The sequence below is a fragment of the Myotis brandtii genome, unplaced genomic scaffold, assembly GCF_000412655.1.
Source record: "Myotis brandtii unplaced genomic scaffold, ASM41265v1 scaffold1612, whole genome shotgun sequence".
NCBI classification, from domain to species: Eukaryota; Metazoa; Chordata; class Mammalia; order Chiroptera; family Vespertilionidae; genus Myotis; species Myotis brandtii.
The window spans coordinates 7,684-31,899 of NW_005355890.1; the positions used below are offsets into that span (position 1 = coordinate 7,684).

Sequence of the window (24,216 nt, forward strand, 5' to 3'; positions counted from 1 at the left end):
CGGCGGATCTCGGCCCGGGAAGCCCTCCGGGAGCCGCCCTGCTCCCGCCGCCCTTTCTCGGGAGCGCAAGGCTGGCCAGTTCCTATGGTGACCGCTTGGCGTCCTGCAGCCCTGCGCTGGGTTGCGGGGGGCTGTTGGGCTTAGAGACGCTGCGGACGGAGCTGAGCCTTTGGAAGTCAGATCCGGGAGCCCAGCCCGGCTCCCGACTCCCAGCCTCTCCCTTCTGAGCTCTTGACAGACTTCGGGGGCGAAGGGCCGAGAGGAAGGGCGTCCTCATGAAAACCTCATGTAATTTCAGCGCCCGGGAAAGGCAGGGTGAGCGGGCTTTTGTCTGAAACTAGTGGAGGCAGTTGAGAACCGAGGCAGTCATGGGCCTGATACCCAGATACGCACAGGAATACTTCTTTCCCTTTAAACAAAGTCAAGGATCGCGGCATCAGGAAAAGTTTGCAAAGATGACGGTGTCCGAGTTTTCCTTCTTCCCCTCCATGCCCTCATACCTCCCGGTATTCGGTGTTTAAATGCCCTCTACTGGCATCTCAACTACGCCTTTTGTGGTTGTAAGGAAATAAATAACAGTCGGTCTTTAAGTAGAGGAAATAGGTTAGTTATAAAGGTAAAAGGAGCGTGTCACATCATTCAAACCTGCCTCCAGGATACAGCTTATTTTTGTTTGTGTTTTAATTAACCCATGAACTAATTAATGAACTAAATCAGTCTTAACTAGTGGAAAATAATGAGGGAGTTACATTAATGAAGTATTTATTTTAAATAATAAAGTTTGGCATTTTTAATGGCAGCTTCTTAAATATATCTTGTTTCTCTTCTGGAAAAAAAGAAAGAAAGAAAGAAACCACTGCTTTAGCCCAGCATCTAATCAGTTGTAGAGCTTTCCTGGCTGTCTTTCTGTCTCTTCTCCAGTTGCTTGGTCCAGTTTGTTGTAGGATTATTTGCTCTTGAAGTCCTCCCGGTACAGAGGCAGTTAGAGCAGGTGTTACTATATTTATTCCCTTTTCCCATCACACGCCCTTCTCCCCTGATGTAGCCTCTATGCTAGCCACTTCCTTGCTTTTCCTCCATCTTTGTATGTGAACATGCACATTCTAGTTTGGTTTATTTATGAACTTTTATATAAATGAAAATTTCCTATTTCTTTGCATCTTGTTTCTTTACTGGACATTGTTTTAAGATTTATCCTTGTTGCTTATAGTTTGTTTAGTGTTCTATTGTAAGAATTTATCTACAATTTATCTTCTTTTGGGTGGACATTAAAGATTTTACAGTTTTGGTTAATGTGAAGAACACTGTGTGAAGCTTCTTATACATGTCCCCCATGATGCCCTTTTTATTTCCCCATGGTAATCTTTTGAAGTGAGCTAGTTAGTAAGGCAGTTCCATATCTTAGTTATGCTATAAAATCACTTTAGTTGTTATTAAATTCTTTCAGTTCAGAAAAGCCTTTTGAAAACAGCTATTTAACCCTTTATGTTTTGAATAGATCTTGGTAAGTGGTACCTCCCCTAAAGCCCTTTATTATGAACTTTTAAAACACAAGTTATTTCTTTACAGTATAGTTTGATTTGAAGAGAAGTGAGAACTTTGGATTTGAATGGAATGACTAGGAGAGGTTATTTCTTTTTCATAAGAAAGGTTGACTATTGTGGCTTTACTATTTTGTTTGAGGTGAATTCCCAAAACGTTTACTCACAGATTTTTATTATAAATGCAAATACCTGTCTCAAAATTGTCATAAAGTTTTGAGTGCTTCTCTGTATCTCTCTGTTAGTGAGGCTATTCCTTCCTACTTCAAAATGTCTATATAAACATTTGGGGACAGTTTTATAAAAAATAAACCCACACCAAGTTGACCTTTAGTGGAATCAGAATTCAAAATCTCATATAAAATACTCCAGTATTTTTAATTCTTTCACAATATTCAGTAGAGATTTATTGAGCACATATTATATACCTGATATTTTGCTTAGCACTGATGATACTTTTTAGCACATGACCTTACCTCCTTTTTTACTGAAAAATTAAAATTCTACCAGGCAGAAACTTCTTCAAATTTCTACCTCTATCTTAATCTTCACCTGACCTTGTTTTTCTCTCTTTTTGTTTAAGAAGAAAAAATTTCTACCCCTTATCTAACCCTTCACCTGAATCTCCTCTTTCTTGTCTCAGAGGACAGTGCACAGCTTATATCTGGGTTTCTTGTTAGCCCAGTGGCCTTGCTCCATTAGTTAGCATTAACCTATGTCTTAGAATCTTTATTGTGTTCACACTGCAGGGCTTCTTAACCCGGAGTACAAGAATTTAGGGGGTTCTTGAATCCCCTGAAACTGTGAAGTTGTGTAGGTGCTTGCATTTAGGAGAGAACCCAGGGCTTTTGTTTAATTTTGGAAGCTTTCCTTGATGTAAAGAGAATTAAGAAACAAGATTTTCTAGCCCTAGCTGGTTTGGCTCAGTGGATAGAATATGGGCCTGTGGACTGAAGGGTCCCAGGTTCTATTCCAGTCAAGGGTACATGCCTGGGTTGCTGGCAGGAGGCAGCTGATCAATGATTCTCTCCCATCATTGATGTCTCTACCTCTCCCTCTCCCTTCCTCCCGGAAATCAATAAAAATATATTTGAGAGAGAAAAAAAAGAAACAAGATTTTCTACTTTGTAATGACCCTTCTATAACCTTGGTCTTTTCTAACTTTCACTCTACCTCTCTTCTCACAATCATGCTTCCTTTCCCTTAGTACTAACTCATTTATTAGTCCTCATCAAACTTGCTTCCACCCCATCCTTACCATTAAAACTACTTTGTTCCAGTCATCAACATTGATTATATTGAAAATGTTTTACTAAGTACCAATTTTGTGCTGTGCACCTTTCTAGGCATTACAGCTCTAACAGTGAGCAGCAGATAAGAGCCTAGATCTCTTGGAGCTTATGATATAATTTCAAATGATATAAATGTAAATAACCTAATAAGAGAGTGACTAGGAGAGAGGCTACTTTAGGTCAGAGGTCAAGGAAAAGCCTCTGACATTTCAGCCCAAGAGCTGAGCTGGGGGTAAGATGGAGTCAGCTGTGTGCTGGGCCTTAACATGGAATGATAGTGGTTCAGTAGAGGAACAGAAAGAAAACCGATAAAGCCGTCAGGTGGACAACGAAGAGAGTACTAGGTCTGTTGAGGAAAGTGAAGGCAGGGCCCAAATCACACAGGACCCTAAAACGGTGGGTTTTATTCTAATTGCATTGGGGAACCATTGGAGTGTTTTTGAGGAGGATCTCATTGTTTTAAAGTGATTCTTTTGATCTCCGTTTGGAAAATAGCTGCAGGGAGCAACATAGAAGCAGAAAGACCAGTTAGGAAACGTGCAGTAATCCGTGTGCGAGATGATGGTGACTTGAATCATGGAAGTGGTAATAAAAGTGTAGAGAAGTGGTGGGTTTGGGGTTAGAACCAACAGGGCTTGTTGATGCATTTGATGGGGATCAGGGAAAGAGGAGACAAAGGTGACTCCTCTGGCACTGCCTTAGGCACTGCCATTTGACCTGGGAGAGACTGGGAAGGAGCCTAGTGGAGGCGTGCTGAGAGCAGACTGCAGGTGGGAGAATTAGAGGTCTGTTTTACACAAGTTAAGTTGCAATGGCTGTGGACTTCCAATAAACACAATATAATGTGCTCCGATAGGGTGTGTTCATAGTTTTTGGGGAACATGTAAAATCCATGCTATGTCTTTTGGAGGGAAGTAGAACTCAGAAATACTCTTTTGTAGTCCTTTTCTCTATATTCCCTTAGCATCCGTGTGCATTCATTCCTCTAGTGTGCACTAATCCTGCTGTACTCTAACTTCTGATTTATTAGTTCTGGAGTTCCCTAGATCATTGCGGGTTGAAATTATAGCTTTTTATTTGGTTTCCATATTTCTGTCCCCAGAATCTAATATTGGGTCATCATTATTGTGTTTATAAATTTGAGAATTGAATAAATGTGACTGTTACAGTCTGATAATATGAACTGAAACAGTGATAGGAATGGAAGATATGAATTTGAGAGAGATTTTAGTGAAAAATCAGTAGGACTTGATGGCTAATTAGATAATTAGATAAGTTGAGTCACTGAGAAGAATTAGGAATAATAGTAATGGTTAATAATAATAATTATATATATAGACTTGCTTAGTCTGGCACTTTTCTAAGTGCTTTACTTATATGAATCCTCATAGCAGCTCTTTGAGGCGAGTACTGTTATCATTCCCATTTTATAGGTGAAGGCTTGGCCAGAGAAGTAACTTGCCTCTAGTCATGCAGCTAAGAAGCGGCAGAACTAGCATGATGAACATGAACAGTCTGATGCTAATGAACACACTCTTAACCACTATGCTATGTTACTTCCCAATTGAGAATGATTGTGGTTCTCACTTGGATGTTTATGATAACAGTTTGCTGCTCGCACAGTACTTTTACTTGCATTCTCTGAGATCTGTACAGGAACACAAGTTCCATTCATAATCCATTTAAAGATCATGGGAATGTGGAGAATATTCTGGTGGCAGGCTAGACAAGGGCATTTCAGATACATTGGTTTATCTCCCTTTTTACTGCCTCCTAAGCTAGTGCAGGGAAAGTAGCAGCTCTACTGTGATAGTCTCTTGGCCTCTTCCTACTTTTAATTTCTAGATTAGTCTGATGGGTTATTTTATGGAACCCCCACTTGACTATTGAGATTCCCAAAGAGAAGAAGGAATATTCAATTGCATCTGCTGTGGTACACTGCTTCTTTGTCACATCTACTAAATTTTATGATACCTTCCTATCACAGACAGCTCTGTGCAGGCTGGGGCAGTACAGCGAGCTCTAGGACATTGCTTGTTCTTAACATTCTAATGACCATGTGAGGGAGATGTACATCCAGAAAAACCAAATAGCTACATAAGTTGTTCTATAAGGACTGTATACAAAAGTGTCATTGAAGAAGTGATCACTATTCGATGGAGAAGATAGAGAAAACCTCCTAGAAAATATGGAATTCAAGCTGAACCTTAGAATTAAATGGAGAAAAGGGTGAGGGTAAGGCTGATGAATAAAAGATGACCTGTTTCTGAATGTATAAAGAATATGTGGAGTAATTTGGAGTAGTTTGTCTTTAACAGGGGAGTTCTTAGAGGAGATAAATTTGTAGGTGTGGAAAGGGATCAAGTTATGAAGAACTCACTGTTAGGCAGGTTTAGACTTTACTTGATTTCCCTGAATTAATTTGGGCTGAGGCCTATTTAGAAAATATATATATATTTTTTATATGTGTGTGTGTGTATTTTATATATATATACATATATATATGTACATGTGTGTATCTATCTATCTCTCTCTATATATAGATAAATAGATATAGATAGATAGATATATATACACACACACATACATACATACTAGAGGCCTGGTGCACAAGATTTGTGCATGGGTAGGGTCCCTAGGTCTGACCAGAGATCAGAGCCAATCTGTGGGGCAACTAGCGGGGTGGTCAGGGGGCCCCGCTGGCACCTGCCTTGGCTGGCCTGGGGCCTGGGGCTGGGGGCAGGTCCTGCGTTGAGCATCTGCCCCATGGTGGTCACTGTGAATCATAGCGACTGGTTGTTCCACTGGTCATTCTGCCGTTCAGTCAATTTGCATATTAGACTTTTATTATATAGAATATATACATGTATATACATATGTGTGTGTGTGTGTATATATATATATATACATATATATATATAATTGATATTAGAGAGGAAGGGAGAGGGAGAGACAGAAATATTAATGATGAGAGAGAAGCATTGATCAGCTGCCTCCTGCATGACCCCTACTGTAGATAGAGCCCGAAAAGGCTTGTGCTGTTGACAGGAATCGAACCTGGGACCCTTCAGTTCGCAGGCCAACACTCTATCCACTGAGCCAAACCAGCTAGGGTCTGAGGCCTATTTTAAAATAAGAAGAGTAAATATTAATTCAGTGCTTATTTCATGGGATTTTTTATGGTTCTAGTCTCTGTACTTGCCAAATAAGGATTGCTGAGCAGCATTTAAGAAATGCAGTGTTTCAGGCCTATCTTCTATATATATAAAAACCTAAGCAGACAAACAACCAAACGACCAATTGCTATGACGTGCACTGACCACCAGGGGGCAGACGTTCAACGCAGGAGCTACCCCTTGGTGGTCAGTGAGCTCCCGTAGAGGGAGTGCTGCTCAGTTAACCGACCCGTCCAGGCAGCCCACCAGCCAGCGGCAGACACTCACTCCCTCAGTAGTCCTGCAGGTCCAATCTCTGGAGAACAGGTCACGCATTGATGGATCAGTGCCACCGGCACAATCCCAACAGCGCCATCGGCCTCGGGCACCACGGCCACTTCCCCTCCCTAGACGCTCCACAAGGAAGAAACAATATAAAAGCAGCCACCAGGTGGCTCCTGACAACCAGCACAAACGTCAGCGGGACAGATCTGGATCCTGGGCCTACAAGGGCATCCCACCACCCACCTGGAGGGCCAATCGCATCCCAGACCTTCCTCCACCCCCCCCCTCCCACTCACCCCCTTGGGATGGCTGCCAGACACAGGCTCAAGGCTGGCAAGCGCTGCTGCTATGGCATGAGCCACTCCCAATCAGAACTGACTGGGCAGGGGCCCGCGGCAGGAGAAGCAGGGCCAGGATAAGCAGGAGTGGCAGGCAGGAGTGGCAGGAAGGAACGGCAGGTGGTGGTGGAATGCCAGTTTTGGCCCAATCCCTGCAGGCCATGCTGAGGGACCCCACCCATGCATGAATTCGTGCTCCGGGCCTCTAGTTGTGAGTACAAATCTTCATTTTAACAAGATTCCCAAGTGACTTGTATATTCACTAAAAACTGAAAAATACTGCTATAGTGAGGAGTCATTTGATTCTGTTATTCTAAGTGAAATTTTTATAACTAGGAACATATTTTTCAACAGAAACTGTGTAAGGAATAGTAATTAGGGTTTCAGCTTATGCCATAAAGGCCTAAATCAGAGGTTCTCAACCTGTGGGTCGCGACCCCTTTGGGGGTCGAATGACCCTTTCACAGGGGTCGCCTAAGACCATCGGAAAACACATATATAATTACATATTGTTTTTGTGATTAATCACTATGCTTTAATTATGTTCAATTTGTAACAATGAAATTGGGGGTCACCACAACATGAGGAACTGTATTAAAGGGTCACGGCATTAGGAAGGTTGAGAGCCACTGGCCTAAATGATTCATAATTAGAAATACTCTGTGGGAGCTAATGCTTAAGTTCCCAAATGAGGCAGTAACTGCTGAAATGAAAACCAAAAAAACCGACATATTTTGCTTAGGAAAGGGAAGAAGGAAGATTAATCTGTCACATTGCTAAGTGTTAGATTAGACAAGGTGTGACTCAAGGTCGGTGACTGGGGAGTCCTGATCCTATCATATCTGGAGCACTAGATTTTAGAGCAGAGGTTCTCAACCTGCGGGTCACAACCCCTTTGGTGGTCGAATAACCCTTTCACAGGGGTCGCCTAAGACCACCCTGCATATCAGATATTTACATTACGATTCATAACAGTAGCAACATTACAGTTATGAAGTAGCAACGAAAATAATTTTATGGTTGGGTCACAACATGAGGAACTGTATTTAAAGGACCAGAAGGTTGAGAACCACTGTTTTAGAGAATAACAGCTGTGTTGGTAGGAGAGATCTAGGACACTTGTAGCAAATTCTCTCTTAACATACAGGCAGCCTTGATTCAGGAAAAGAACCGATTACTTTCCTAAATTATACAATTTCTAAGATACATTGTCAAGTAAAAAAACCACAGTGCATAGTAGTATGTATAATATGTTAATGTAAAATATTTGGTTATTTTGCACATGAAAAAATGGACACACTGGAAAAAAATTCTAGAAATGAAATTATTGTTATGTTGCTAGATTTTATATAATTGTTCTCCATAAATATTGTGCCAATTTACACTGCCACCAATGATATATAAAAATGCTACATTATATAGCCAACTATTTTATCTTTGCCAGTGTGAGTTTAAAAATGGTATCCAATGTTGCTTCAATTTGTATCCCTCTAACTGGTGAGATTGAGTATCTTTAAATCTATTTAAAAGCCATGTATATGAAGTATCCATATTCTTTGCCACTTTTTCTACCAGGGTATTTCTTTTCCTTCCTTATTTATAGGAATTATTAATATATTAGAAAGAAGTCAGCCCTTTATGATATGCGTAGCAAACCTTTTTGGAAAACACAGGCCTAGAGATAGATACTTAATTTGCTGCTGACCCAATATTTTCTAAGTACAGTGATTACCAAGGGGATAGGATCGGGTATGTCTCTTTTGAAAAGCATGTTCAATATTGTAGTTTCATATTTGGAAAGCACACAGAAAAAGTTTTATAACATAAAATGTTAAGGAAGTAAAACTTGCTGAAATATTCTTTGCTGGTGTGACAAGGTTAAAACCAATTGAAAATGTATCTAAGAATGTGGTTAGATTAAAAAATTTATATACAGTACTGTTGTGAAAAACCACAAAGCTGTTTTAAAAAGAATGTACTGGTATTATTCCTATTCTTTCCACTAGGTTACCACCAAAGAACATGATTTTGGTCTAGGGGCGCCAGTTTCCGAAGCTGGAAAATACCAGAATACTCTCCAGCTAGAACAACAAGTGAGAACTCAAGATAAATTCATCTCTACACTGAAATTACAGGTTACACTTAATTTACATATGTATTTATTTCCCTGAATTAACTTTGGCTGGGGCCTATTTTAAAATAAGAAGGTGGAGAACATTAATTCAGTGCTGGCTTATGGTTTTATTTTCTGGGTCTAAAATCTTTTCATTTTTATCTTAACCGTTTTGATACACAGAGTCTGAGTCAGTGAGTGCCAACTGTGTGCCAGGTGTTCTATGAGGTGCTTTCAAGTACATAATCTTACTTCTTCCCAACCTTGTGAAACTTCTGTTTTACAGACATGGAAGCTGAAGTTCCAAGAGGTTAAAGGATTATGATACTGGACTAATGAATGACAGAGCTAGGATTTATTGGAATTCCCAAGTTAGTTAGGATTTGAATGCAGTTCTCTGAACTCCAAGTTCAGCACTGTTTCTCTTCTCCTGGTGCCTAATCTGTGGGGTAGCTATTAATTAAGGTCATTGAAAGAAATTGCCTCTTGTAGGAAGAAGGAGTAGACTTACTTTTCCATAATCCTCTTACTAAGTACAGCTAAAAACCCTGAACATTATGTATGAAACAAGCATAGAACACTGAAAGGCAGGAGGAAGAAGGAAGACTGACTAGGGACCCCAACACACCAAGAATGACACGTTAGTGAGTTCCTAGATATTTTTTTTTTTTTTTGCTCCATATATTCCAGAATGCTCAGAAACAACAATGGATGCAGACAAAAAACAGTCTCAGAAAAGCAGTCTGTCTCTAGCCAAAGGACTAGGAAAGGGACAGCCTAGCAAGGAAGACTACTTTTAGACAATAACTGCCTGCTCTAAGCAACACAGTGGAAAAACTATAGCCCCGCTTCTGCCCACAAAGACTAGGAGCCTAGCTGGTTATCCTTGCCAGGCTGTAACAAGAAGCCCCAGCTGCACCTCATACCCTCCTCTCCCCCCACCAACTTCTCCATCCCCACAAGGTGGTGTCAAAGAAGAAGGCTGAGTTGGGAACCAAGACTTTTGTGCCCACAAGGCCTTAAGGGAAGTTCCCAACCCCATTGTGTGTGTGTGAAGCACATGGGGAGCCTACAAGCAGCTACCCCCACCGGGTGGTGTGAAGTGCCTCCTTTCCTCCTTGCTGGAGTGGTGTCCGAGGAGAATATGCAGAGTTAGGGCTTTACCAGGACCCAGCACGAACAAGTCCCCCCACCCACGGTGGCAGTGGTGGACATGTGAGAGCAGTAGCGAGGCACCTCTGCTCTTCCTGCTGTTGTGGTATCAGCAGAGGCCCAGTGAGGAGCCTGAACTTCCATCCCTGCCCAGCAGGAACAAGGAGCTTCACCTTCTCCAGGTGTCCATGGAAGCCTCGGGTAAAAACTGGACTTCCTCCCCTCTCCCCCTCAAGCAGGAACAAAGCAGTGTCCCTCTTTTCTAGCTGGAGCAGTGTCACAGGAAGCCCACTAAAACACAGGATCCAGAGTCTTAGAATACCAAGTTTCAATTAAAAGAAAAAATCACTCCTCATCCTAAAAATCAGGAAGATCTCAATTTCAGTGAGAAAAGACAGGATACAAAGCAATGTCCCTCTTTTCTAGCTGGAGCAGTGTCACAGGAAGCCCACTAAAACACAGGATCCAGAGTCTTAGAATACCAAGTTTCAATTAAAAGAAAAAATCACTCCTCATCCTAAAAATCAGGAAGATCTCAATTTCAATGAGAAAAGACAAGATGTGACAACACAGTGATGAGTTAGATATTACAATGATCTGACAAGGATTTTAAATCAGGCAAGAATTTTATGAGTGTTTCAGCAAGTAATTTTAATTATTTCTAAGGCACATAAAAGAAAATGGAGATAAAGAAGAACCAAATGGAAATTTTGGAAATTACCAAGTTGTTCTTCAGTAAGTGAATGGATAAGTAAACTGTCGTGCATCCATAGAATGGAATTATAAAAAGAGATGAGTTGCCCTAACCGGTTTGGCTCAGTGGATAGAGCATCGGCCTGCAGACTGAAAAGTCCCAGGTTTGATTCCAGTCAAGGGCATGTACCTTGGTTGCGGGCACATCCCCTGTAGGAGGTGTGCAGGAGGCAGCTGATCGATGTTTCTCTCTCATCAATGTTTCTAACTCTCCCTCTCCCTTCCTCTCTGTAAAAAATCAATAAAATATATATTTTTAAAAATTAAATAAATAAATAAATAAAAAGAGATGAGTTGTTAAGCCACAATAAAACATAAAGGAACATTGAAAGTATATAACTAGGAGAAAAAGTCAATCTGAAAAGGTTACATATTCTGATTCCAACTATATGACCTTCTGGAAAAAAACAAAACAGAGACGTTAGAAAAAGCACCCACTGCTAGTGATTTGGGAGGAGGGAGTGATGAATGGAGCACAGGTGATTTCTAGGTCAGTGAAACTATTTTGTATGATATAATAATGATGGATACATGTCAGTATACATTTGTTAGAACCCAAAGAATGAACACTAATCTAAGCTATGGACTTTAGTTAATGATAATGTTTTGATGCTGGCTTAGCAATTGTATCAAGATGTAAATAAGAGGGGAGAGTGAGTGTGCATGTTTGAGGTGGGGAAACAAAAGGTATGTGGGAAGTCTCTGTAATTCCCTGTCAGTTTTTCTATAAACCTAAAACTGCACTAATTTTGTGAGTACAAGTCTTCTACCTCCTTGGTTAAGTTTATTCCTAAGTATCTTATTTCTTTTGTTTCAGTAGTAAATGTGTGTGTTTTTTAAAATTATTCTTTCTGGTAGTTCATTATTGGTGCGTAAAAATGCTCCTAATTTCTGAATTTTAATTTTGTATCCAGCTACTTTGGGAAATTATTTATTTTATTTAGTAGTTTTTCGGTGGAATTGTTTCCGTGTACATCTCATGTGCAAATAATGATAGTTTTACTTCCTCCTTTCCAGTTTGGTTGCCTTCTGTTTCTTTTTCTTGTGTGATTGCTATGGCTAGGACTTCCAGTAATACATTGAATAATGTGGTGAAAGTTGAAATCACTGCCTTGTTCCTGATCTTAAGGGATACACTTTTAGTTTTTGCCCATTTAGTGTGATGTTGGTGTAGGTTTGTCATATATAGTCTTTATTATGTTGAGGTATGATTCCTCTATTCCCATTTTGCTGAGGGTTTTTATCATAAAGTAGTGGCCCGGTGCACAGATTCGTGCACATTGAAAGGAAATTAATTAGAAGAAATATTTTAATATTGCTATTCGCCCTTTCTCTATAATAGAAGTGTCAGAGATGAAAGAAAATTAGTAAAATGTATATAAAAATAATATATAAATTGATTAATAAACAATAACAACATGCTATAACAACACAAAGACATGATGTAAAAACAATAAACATGATATAAAAATAACATTGATAAAAACAATGACTGATAAATTGATTAAACTTATTCTAATATCTCCCTGTATACCACATCAAGAGTAAAAACACTTTCAGAGTACTTGACTAATTTCCCTTGTGATGAAGTATTTACAACTTCAATGTTCCAGTTCTTTGAACTCAAGATAAAGCAACATATAACTGACCATGTCCAAAAACTGGTTCAGGTAGGAATATTCCTACTCTGTTTAGATTGGTGTCAGCAAGAGCTTTATATGTATCACGCATGCATGAGTCAACTTAACCTTCCATAGATATTGAATAAACTTGCTTAATTAGACCTGCTTTCTGATGTAGCTAAACTTTTTCCAGCCCAGTGAAGCACCCCAACTTCTCTTTCAGGTAATTGTCAGCAACACAGCAGTAAATATCAACACGAAGCAGATTATTATTGTAGATTATGCAGGGAGAACAAAGGGCAACATATTTAACTGCAGCAGTGTTTGACTATATTCTGCGCAGTGAGAAAACCTGAAGTCATTTTCAAGGTTCACCATTTCTTACTTCTTTTCAGTTGGGTCAAGTTTCTAAGCTTTCTAAATCTCTGTTTTCCGGCTAATGAAAAGAAAATAGGATTCCACCAAGATTCCTCTCTACCTACTCCAAGACTTCTGTGAGGATCAAATGAGATGAGGCACAGGAAAACGCTTCACAGCCGTTTGGTTATAGTGTTAAATGTTTCCACCTGTCTATGAAGCAAGTTGTGTTCCTGGGCTGCAGAAACTCCAAGGTGGCTAGTTAATAGGGAGAGGAAATTGGGTGTTGCTACATGATATCATTACCCAGACAGACACTTAGCATATTAGCCTTTTATATATATAGATGGGTGCTGGATTTTATCAGATGTATTTTCTGCATCTATTCATATGATCATGTGATTTTTATTTTTAATTTTGTTTATGTGATGTATCACATTTATTGATTTGCAAATATTGTACCTGTCTGCATCCCTGTAATAAATCCGACTTGGCTATGGTGTATGATCTTTTTAATGTATTATTGGATCCAGTTTGCAATATTTTGTTGAGTATTTTAACATAGATGTTCATTGGTGATAGTGGTCTATAATTTTCTTTCTTAGTAGTGTCTTTGTCTGGTTTTGGAATTAGGATAATGCTGGTCTCATAAAAAGAGATTGGAAGACTTTCCTACTCTTCAATTTCTTGGAACAATTTCAGAAGGATAGGTATTAGTTCTTCTTTGAATGTTTGGTAAAATTCCCTTGTGAAGCCATTTGCTCCAGCACTTTTGTTTGCTGGGAGTTTTTTTGTTTGTTTTTTATTTCTGCTTCAGTTTCATTAGTTGTAATCAGTTTATTCAGGTTTTCTTATTCATCCTAGTTTATTTTTGGAAGGTTGTGTGTTTTTAGGACTTAATCTATTTCGTCCACAATGTCCAATTTGTTGGCATAGTACTTTTTAAAAAAATATATTTTATTGATTTTTTTACAGAGAGGAAGGGAGAGGGATAGAGAGTTAGAAACATTGATGAGAGAAAAACATCGATCAGCTGCCTCCTGCACACTTCCTACTGGGGATGTGTCCACAACCAAGGTACATGCCCTTGACCAGAATCGAACCTGGGACCTTTCAGTCCATAGGCCGATGCTCTATCCACTGAGCCAAACCAGTTAGGGCGGCATAGTACTTTTTTACAATCTTCCATATTTCTTTGGTGTCAGTTATTCTCCTTTCAATTTTGATTTTTTTATTTATTTGTGTCCTCTTTTTTTCTTGATGAGTCTGGTTAAAGGTTTGTCAGTCTTCTTTATTGTTTCAAAGAACCAGCTTTTAATTTCATTGATCTTTTGTATTGTTTTTTTGTTGTTTGTGGTTGTTGTTTTTTTTAGTCTCTTCTGTCATTTATTTCTGCTCTGATCTTTATTATTTCCTTCCTTATATTCTGGGCTTTGTTTGTTGTTGTTTTTCCTAGTTCTTTTAGGTATAGGGTTAGATTGTTTATTGGAGATTTTTCCTGCTTCCTGAGGTCGGCCTCTAATGCTCTAAACTTCACCCCCAGGACTGCTTTTGCTGTACCCCAGAGATTTGGGGTTGTTGTGTGTTTATTTTCATTTGTTTCCATGTAATTTTTTATTTATTCCTATATCTCATTGTTAACCCTTTCATTGTTTAATAACATGCTATTTAGCCTCCATGTATTTGAATGTTTTTCAGTGTTTTTTATTGCAGTTGAATTCTCGTTTCGTGTCTTTGTGATCCGAGAAGATGCATAATATGATTTCAATCTTCTTTAACTTGTTAAGACTTATTTTGTATCCTAACATATGCTCTATCTTTGAGAATGTTCCATGTGCTCTTGAGAAGATTGTATTTTCTGCTGCTTTGGGATGAATTCCTTTGTAAATATCAATTCAATTCATTCGATCTAGTGCATCATTTAAGGTTGCTATTGCCTGTTGATTTTTTGTCTGGAAGATCTATCCATTGATAGTGGGATTTAAAAATTCTCTATTATGACTGTACTGCAATCAATATCTCCCTTAATGTCCACCAAGATTTGCTTTATATATTTAGGTGCTCCTATGTTGGGATGCATATATGTTTACAAGGGTTATATCCTCTTGTTGGCTCGATCCCTTCAGTATTATGTAATGACCTTGTTTGTCTCTTTTATGCCCTTTGTTTAGAAGTCTAGTTTGTCAGATATAAGTACTCCAGTTTTGTGGTGGTGTTTTTTCTATTGGCATGGAATATTTTTTCTGTCCCTTCACTTTTGGTCTGTGTTACTTTTATTCTAAAGTGGGTCTCTTGTAGACAGCATATATGTTTTCTTAGTAAAAGATATGCTGTATCTTTTTATTGGAGTATTTAATCCTTTTATATTTGAGCTTATTATTGACTAGAGGCCTGGTGCACAAGATTCATGCACTGGTGGGGGGTGTGGCCTTCGGGGATCAGCCTGTTATGGGAGCACAGTTCATCCTGGTCAGCTGAGCAGCTGTGGACCCGCCCTCTGAGCAGCTGCTCCCTGGTCCGGCATCTTCCATGGAGCCAGAGCACTTGCCTCTCCAGGGAACCCGGTCAGGGCTGGGCCCAGGGACAATAGCACTGAGAGGTGGCGGAGTAGGCCTCAGTCCCGCGGTGGCCACGAATCCGCCTCCCAGCCTCCAGGGTGAGCCTGGTGGCAGCACTGCACAGCCTGCAGGCATCCGGAGGAGGCAGCAGGGGGCAAGGAGGTCATGATTGCAGCCTGGGTTCCTGCCCATTGGCCCGGGGTTTGCAGCGGGAGCAGCCACTCCTCCTGGTCAGCTGAGCTGCGCTTCCACTGTGGTAGCACACTATCACCAGGGGGCATCTCCTGCGTTGAGTGTCTGCCCCCTGCTGGTCAGTGTGCGTCATAGTGACCGGTTGACCAGTCGTTCTGGTTGTTCCACCGTTCAGTCACTGGGCTTTTATTATATAAGATAGCTACTTATTTATTGCAATTTTATACCTATGTTTCCCCTCTCTTGAATTTTTTCCTTTCTTTTTCTTAAAGTAGTCCCTTTACATTTCTTATAATACTGATTTGGTGGTAATGAACTTTTTTATTTTTTTGGTCTGGGAAGCTCTTTATTTTAATTTCAATTTTAAGTGATAGCCTTGCTGGATAGAGTAGTCTTCTTTGTAGTCCTTGTTTTTTATCACTTTGAATATTTGATGCCAGTCTCTTTTGTTCTGAAGTGTTTCTGTTTAGAAATCAGGTGACAGCTTTATGGGAGCCCCTTTGTAGGTCTTTCTGACTTTTAAGATTATCTCTTTGTCTTTAATATTTGGCATTTTAATTATGATGTGTCTTGGTGTGGGGGTCTTTGGGTTCACCTTGATTGGGATTCTCTGTGCTTCCTGAACTTGTGTGACTTTTCCCTTCACCAGGTTATGGAAGTTTTTAGCTGTTATACTTCAAATAGGTTCTCTATCCATTGCTTACTCTCTTATCCTTCTAGTACCCCTATTATGTGGGTATTGTTATGCTTGATGTTATCACAGAGGTCACTTAGACTTACTCGTTTAAAAAATTCTCTTTTCTTTTGATGTTCTGCTTGGGTGCTTACTGTTAACTTCTAAATCATAGATTTGATACTCTGCTTCATCTAACTTGCTGTTTATTCCTTCTAGTGTATTCTTTATTTCAGATAATTATATTCTTCATTTCTGACTGGTTCTTTTTTTATGGTTTCTTTGTCCTTTTTAATGCTTATATCTCTTTATTTAAGTTCTCACTGAGATCATCCATTCTCCCCCTAAGGTCCTTGTGCATCCTTGTAACCATTGTTTTAAACTCTGCATCTAATGTTTTGGTTGCTTCTTTTTATTTAATTCTTCTCTGGTGATTTCTCTTGTCCTTTCATTTGGAACATATTTCTTTGTCTCTCCATTTTGTTTCTGTGTATTAGGTAGATTTGTTATGGGTCCCAAACTTGTTATGATGGCTTTGTGATGAAGGTGTTTTGTCAGGCTCAGTGGCACAATCTTTTAGATCACCTGAGCTCCATGTTTCAGGTATGTTTCTTGTGGGTTATGTGCACCCACTTGTAGTTGAGTGTTGAATATTTTTAGGCCATTCATGAGTGGAGTTAATTCTTCATGCTGACTGACTATAAGGGGAAACCTCAATCATCCTGTGTGAGACATTATGCAGAAGTGTCCCTCTCAAAATAGAGTTGTTCCTGCAGGGTCTGGTGCCTGCCCGAATCCCGTTTTGTGTGTGCCACTTGTGTGGCTAGTTGGGTCTTGCTCTGGTGTAGTCTGATGCTCACCATTGGTTGTGTTGGTTCTGGATCCACTCGGGCGAGGTTCACATACCGGTACAGGTCAGACATGATATATAACCAGCCTTGGGCTACCTGTCTGGAGTTACCACCCAGTTCACTGTTTGTGGTTGTGTCTACTGGGTCTGGGTGTGCATTGGAGGGGCCAATCTGTGTATAAAGTTTGGCGTCCTCTAGCTTAGAGTTGGGGGCAGATCTCTAAAAGGCTCGAGGCTTCCTGAGGTCTGTCTCCACCTGTCAGTTACTCCAACTACTCCTGAGGTTGCCTTGTCTTCCTCCTTCCAAAGAAAGACTGTAGTGTGGGCTCAGGTTGGCCACAAATTAGAGGCCCTTCCATAGGTTGCAAGTCTGGTATGGTGGCGGGGCATCTGGGGTTGGGAGGTCAGGGCCAGTGGGTCCCCTACTTGGGGGTTATACGGTCAGGCAACTAATGAGGGGAAAGTGATCCCTCCTCCAGAGCCAAACTACTCAGTCCATGCCAGAGTCTCTAACTCTAGTTCCCTAAGGAGGGGCATGCCACAGGTTCAGGTTGGGTGCAGCCAGCACGCCCGCCCATCTACAGGAGTAAACTCAGCCATCCTGGGCTCAGGAGGACAGATCAAAAGTCTCCCATTGGGGGTGATGCCAGCATAGTCCACAGGAGGGAGCTAAGCACATCATCTTGGTCCCAGACAATAGCCTCCAAGTTCCTCACACCTAGAATGTTCCAGCTCTGAGCTGTTCTCCCTTCCCCCATCAGAACTGAGACTAGCTGGGTGGGGTATCTGGGACTTGGCAGGGCTGGTCCAAACAGTCTCCTGTTGGGGGTGTTGCCCACAAGCCTGTAGGAGGGGGCGGGCACTTTTTCACCTTCCCAGGGTAGTGCAGGCTAAAGGATAGTGCAGGCTGAGCTAATAAAGAGAAAGGAGTGCCCCCTGCCCTGGCAATGTGGTGTGTACCACAGCACCTGGCTGTCTTGTTCCTGTACAGAAGCTTCCCCAGGAAACATACTCTGAAGGTTCCAGCTCTGCATGGCACTCCTGTTTTCCTATGTAGGTGAACTCAGCAGGACAGGACCCACCGAGTGATTCAGCAGCTGGCGGGAAGGGCACCAGCTATGCACTCGAGATGGGGGAGACCTGTCCTTTTTCCAAAGCTGTACATTTTAGTCACTGTCTGAGTCTCCGCTAAGAACCTCCCTGGAAAAAGGGCCACGAAAGTCCGTGCTGGGTGACACCTCCAGATGACTTGAGTTTGGCAAACTGCCCTAGCCAGCAGTTGGGGCCAGACAGTGTACTCCCCAGGCTGGTGCTGTGACCATAGGAGTTCTCATTCCTGGGAAGATGGCATCTGGGTCTCCCAGGCAGACTGAATCCCCAGTGATTTTCACCACCAGATGCTATACGTGCTCCTCTTCCCATCTCTGTTCCTCTGGGTTTGGGATCCCTGTGGAGGGTGGTGCAGAGTTTTGCAGCACAATACCCTTTATCTTCTTACCCACCATACCTGGGTACGGAGGCTAGCCCTTTCCTTGCCTCTGCCCTTCTTACCAGTCTCTAGGTGGCTTATTCTGTAAATCCTTGGTTATAATATTTCATTTGGTTATTCAAGTTTATTGCTCTACAATTTAGCTGTAAATCTGGTTTAGGGCTGGGAGCAGGTGAATGTAGCTTCCACCTATTCTGCCATCTTGGAATCCACTTTTAGTCATTTTTTAAAGGTCAGCTTTTTAAAGAGTAACTTCTTCCATTATTTATTCCATAAAAATGTTTTGAAGATTTACTATTGTGTTATCTATTGCTATGTATCAAATTTTCCCTAAACCTTAATGGCCTTAAATGACAAACATTTATATCTCGCAATTTCAGTTGCCACTTAGCTGAGTGGTTCTGGTCCATGGTTTCTTAGGAGTTATCATCAAGATGATGGTTCAGCCGCAGTCGTTGATTGGCTGTCCTGGAAGATTTGCTTTTACGATGCCTTACTCAGATGGCCATTGGCTTTTGGCAGGAAGCCTCAGTTGCTCGCCAGGTGGACTTCTCCCTCGGGTCGTTTGATAGAGTCTTTACAGCAACTGGCTTGTCTCCAAGCCTGTGATCCAAGAGAGACAGCAAGGAGGAATCGGTAATACCTGTGATGATCCACAAGCTGTGCACCAGCACTCCCACCACATCCTGTTCATTAGACATGTGTCACTAGGTGTAGCCCACACTTAAGGGGAGGGCAGGTAAGCTCCATTTTTTGAAGGAAGGAATATTAGAGTTCGTGGACATTTGAAAACCACCACAACTATATGCTTCCTTTTATCTTCTCATTTTGAGTTGTTTGCCATTTATATCTTAAAACAGTGTTTCCCAGATAATTAAAAATGCAATTTTTTTAAATATGGAGAAGCAGAATTGCAATTTCACCATTACTAGTACTTAGTTTCTTTTGATACAATTTATATTTTTAATTAACTTAGAAGCCATTATCAGACACACACAAATATGCACAACTCTCTCTCTCCTCTGCTTGCTTTATTTTTCTCTGTAGCACTTTCCTACTTACTTTATCCCTCCCTCTGCTCCAGCCACACTAGCTTCCTTACTGTTCCTTGGAATTTAGCAGACATCTTTTGCCTTTAGGACCTTTGCTGTTCGCTGTATCTTCTGCCTGGAGTGTTGACCCTAATTTTTATATGGTTGACTTGCTCCCTCCTTTAAGTCTTTGCTCAAAGGGCTCCTTTTCATGAGGACTTCCCCAATCACTCTATTTAAAATTCTAACCTGTTCCTTCATAAATACCCCAATAGCCTTAACTCTGCTCTTTTTTTCTATTGTACTATATAATTTATTTGTTAGGTTTGTTTTTTATTGTCTACCCAGCTGGAATATAACATCCCCAAAGGCAGGGATCTTAATTTATTTTGTCCACTTTTTTATATGTCCAGTGCAAAGAACAGATGTGAGTGCTCAATATATATTTTTTGAACAACACACTCACTATCTGACATATATTTTACCAATATCTTTTGTTTTTCTCTTTTTAAGTAGAATGTCAGCTTCATGAGGACAGAGATTTCTGTCTATTTTATTTACCACTAGATCTAGCATATAGCAAAATGTCAGGCACATGGTCCTCATTAAACATTTGTCAAATAAATGAACAAACTGGGTTAGCATCTTTTCATTTTGTTTTTCAGAGCGGAATCAGCATTATGTTTTTTATATGTAAAGTAATACATATCTATTATTGAAAATGTTCACCTATATAAAATAACATCTACTGTAATCATACATTGTAATAATTAGACAAAATCCATATTCCTCAGTTTATATGTTACTAGAGGACCAGTGGCGCCCCGCCTCCCGCCGTGCGAGGAGGCACCCTGTGGGTGGCCAGGACCCACGCCTGACTCGCACAGCGCAGGCTGCCATGGGAGTCAGGCCTGACTGGAGCCGTGGGCAGCTGGGACCTGCGCCTGACTTCTGCCCCAGGCCCCCTCTGCTCCCCTGCCAGTGTCTGCTTTGCCAGGGTGTGGCGGCTTGCCAGCCCCCACATCTCTGTCTCCATCTCTGCTCTGGGCCTCACCTGCGCGCGCAATCTCCTCTTGTCTGGTCGTGACCCATTAAGGTGTATTGGCCTAATTTGCATATTACCTCCTTTTGTGTGTGTGTATATATGTGTATATATATAGAGAGAGATTAATTTTCTTCCATCTGCATATAGGATATTTGTATATAAATTTATTTTTTACAAGAATGTGTCATACTAAATAAAATTTGTGGCCTTGTGGAGTTTTAATACTAATTTAGTATGGATATCTGTACACAACTCAATATTTATCCTTTTTTTTAGTGTCTACATAGTAGTATAATTAAAGCACTGAAAATTGTCTATCCAAATAACTATACATAAGCTTACCCAAACTATATATGTTATGTCTCATACCATAAAAACCCTTAATATTTCATAAAAGTATGACTTCCAGAGACATCTTAGAAAAGTACTTTAGTCAAAAGAACACATGAGGCACAGTAGTCCTAGATTATATTTAAAAATAGTACATTTAAAAAAATTAAATATAGTACATTTAAAATATAGTACATTTTAGTTTAGAATAATGAGAGGTTTATGAATTGAGAAATAAATTAAACTAGCTTGCCAACTTTCAGCAGAGAGCTTTAAACTTTGCATAAAAACCTATTCACTGACCTCTAGGAACATACAATTTAGTTATAGACTAAACTAAACTATAACTATGGGGAACTATACTATGAGACTGGGTATGTTTGATATCATAAATCTTATACAAAAAGATTTTGTGGGTTGGATTGAACTAAGCTATTAAGAATTCAAAGGAAAAGACAATCATTTCTGACCATGGGTGATATGGGAAAACTTTTAACATCCTAGTCATTCTTTTATTTCTTCCATATTATTATCTTCAGGATTATAATTAGTATTGACATTTTTTCTAGTTTGTGGGGAGTAATTTAAAAAATATCAATATTTTATACAAGACATTAGCTAATTCAAAGAAACTGTTATACTTCATCCTAGGTTCTTTTACCATCAAAGGTAGGAAAACATAAAGAGGTGGAGTATTGTTTCTTTTGTAAAATATTCACTGCATGTTTTTATTTTTAAGTGGCTTGCTTTTTATATTCTCTTTTTCCAGTTAAATCAGTTTACATATTTAAAATCCAAATAATTTTTTTCTGGCTTGATTTTCAGATTGAACTCGTTTCCCAGCAAAATAATATAATACTATTGGAAGATACAAGAAAAAGACTTAGATCTGTAAGTGCCTTTTATATGTTATGTAATAATTTTTATTTTTGTTAATATAGTAAAACTATAAAAAATTGTACATATGTTTTGACTCTCATGATTTTGTGAACAGTCAAAAATGTTTGTGTTCTACAGTCAGCCCTCTGCTTGGTGCACAGGGTACTCCCATGTGTAAGAGCAATGCTGTTCTTGCTCCATTTCATCGTTACTCCTTGCTCTCCTAGAGAGAACTTTTGGTTAGTTTTAAGTATCAATGCCCTTCGCTGTTAACTGACTTAAAATAATAACTGTGAGTAATTTAATTCTCAACATGTAAGATGCATTTGTCTACATATTTTCTTTTTCCTAGTAAGAAATATCTGTTATGTTAAATTTTGTTGTTTAGTTCTAGGTAATATGTTTACTTTAACAATGTGAAATGAAAACTGCTCTGTTTAGACATTTTCATTTTATTATTTAAAATATTTGAAACACCTTCTCTGTAAGTATATCTGTTATTTCCTCCCAATATAGCATTGGTAAAATAAATGTAAAAGAAATGTTTCTAAATATGCTAAAGTGAATGGGAATGCACTTGAAAGTTCTTATAACTATAGAATATCCAGTATTCCTTTAATTTATTCATTCCTTGAACAATTATTGCACAAAACTTAGATGCTATACAAGTTTTTCTAAGCAAATTAATTTTATTTTTAGGATTTATAACTATCCTTTGGACATTTCTGGCCTCTCTGAAATTCCTTTATTTTCTTTTCAAAATTATTGGGTAAATTTAGGAGTACTTTTAGTTAAATCAAAATATAGAACATTCAGAAATGCTGGGAAAGAACAAAAACTAACTGCTTTTTTTAAAGTGTGATTTTTCAAAGTTAGAAGGTAGGGAAGAGTGGGGGTAAGGGGGAGAGAACAACCAAAGGACTTATATGCAAGCATATAGGCCTAACCAATGGACACGGACAACGGGGGGGTGAGGGCATGAGCGGGGGGTAGGGGATAATGTGGGGATAAGGACACATATGCAATATCTTAATCAATAAAAAAATATATTAAAAAATAAAATAAAATAAATACCACATTTATTACCCTACCTGGTTTAGCTCAGTGGATAGAGCATTGGCCTGTGGACTGAGGGGTCCTGGGTTCAATTCTGGTCAGGGGCACATGACCAGGTTGAGGGATCGATCCCTAGTGGGGACATGCAGGAGGCTGCTGATCAATGATTCTTTCTCATCATTGATGTTTCTATCACTCTCTCCCTCTGCCTTCCTCTCTGAAATCAATAAAAATATTTTTTTTAAAAAAAGACCACATTTATTATTTTTAAGGATCCTGTGTGTGTTCAACTTCATGTAGAAAATGTTGCTGTAGTTTAGCTTGAAATATTGGCCTGATTTTTTTCTCCCTGGCAAAATAATTTTAGAGACTAAAACATCACAAAATAAATCTCCTTCCAGACTCAATGCCTTTATCAAGACCTTAGAAGCAGAAAAAGATCACTACAAGAGTGAAGCTCAAAACTTGAGAACAATGATCAGAAGTAGATCCAAAAGTCCAAGACGCCTGTCACCATCTTCCCGGGTAAGTTTTGGAAAGTTATAAATATTTTGGAGTTTATTGCTCAAACACTGACTTTTATTCTTTAATTTACCTAATCTGGAAACAATTCAGGTTGATTGGCATGAATTGGTATATCAAAGATGTTGGGAGACAGAGGTCTCTTTGATGGACAGTGGACCATTGAAATTGGTTCTTTATCCTCAGTATTTGTCAAGTTAGGAGGTAATCAGATAAATGTGGAGCAATTTGGAATGAAGCTGTTTAAAAGCGAGGTGATTTTTAAACTTTTTTCCATCATTTTCTTTTTTTATACCATCATGATTGCTTAAGTAAAGGCTGTGAACTGCCATCATATTAAAGAAGTACTTCACATTTCTTGTCTCATAATTGTAGGCTACACACTGTGATGTAGAGCTTTTGAAGACCACACGAGACCGTGAAGAACTTAAGTGCATGCTGGAAAAATATGAGCGTCATTTGGCAGAAATTCAGGGTAATGTCAAGGTTCTTACATCTGAGAGAGACAAGACCTTTCTTCTTTATGAACAGGTAAACTTGTTTACAAGGAAACAAAATATATAAGTAATAACAGTTAACTCTAGAGATATGTAATTCTTTAGGTATGCTTAAATCTGCCAATCAAATTACTTTAACTACCAGTTAGGAATTACCTTCATTCTTAAGATATTTTTAATGAAATATATGTCCAATACAGTATATGTGTGCACACATACATATGTTATCCCCATACCCATATAAGGTCATATACATGCATAGAAATAGTCTGATTTTTGGAAAACGAAATGGAGAAAACATTAAATAGAAAGATATGTTGAGTTTAAGGTAAAAATATTTGAGTTTGGAGATTAAAAAATTGTAACATCATTTTTTTTAATTAAATATTTATTGTTCAGATTATTACAGTTGTTCCTCTTTTTTCCCCGCAATAGCTCCCCTCCACCCGGTTCCCCTCCCACACTCCGCCCTCACCCCCCCCCACC

The 24,216-nt window shown here is 39.5% G+C and overlaps 1 protein-coding gene across 1 annotated transcript in view; it reads left to right on the top strand.

Annotated features, from left to right (window-relative positions):
• The window catches only part of LOC102248012 (testis-specific gene 10 protein), a 123,562-nt gene that overhangs the window by 533 nt on the left and 98,813 nt on the right, over window positions 1–24,216 (top strand). The window contains exons 2-5 of the mRNA XM_005862199.2: window positions 8,618–8,746; window positions 21,602–21,667; window positions 23,113–23,236; window positions 23,609–23,764. Coding sequence (XP_005862261.1) covers window positions 23,186–23,236; window positions 23,609–23,764 — 207 coding nt within the window. The 5' untranslated portion in view covers window positions 8,618–8,746; window positions 21,602–21,667; window positions 23,113–23,185. The remainder of the gene's footprint in view (window positions 1–8,617; window positions 8,747–21,601; window positions 21,668–23,112; window positions 23,237–23,608; window positions 23,765–24,216) is intronic.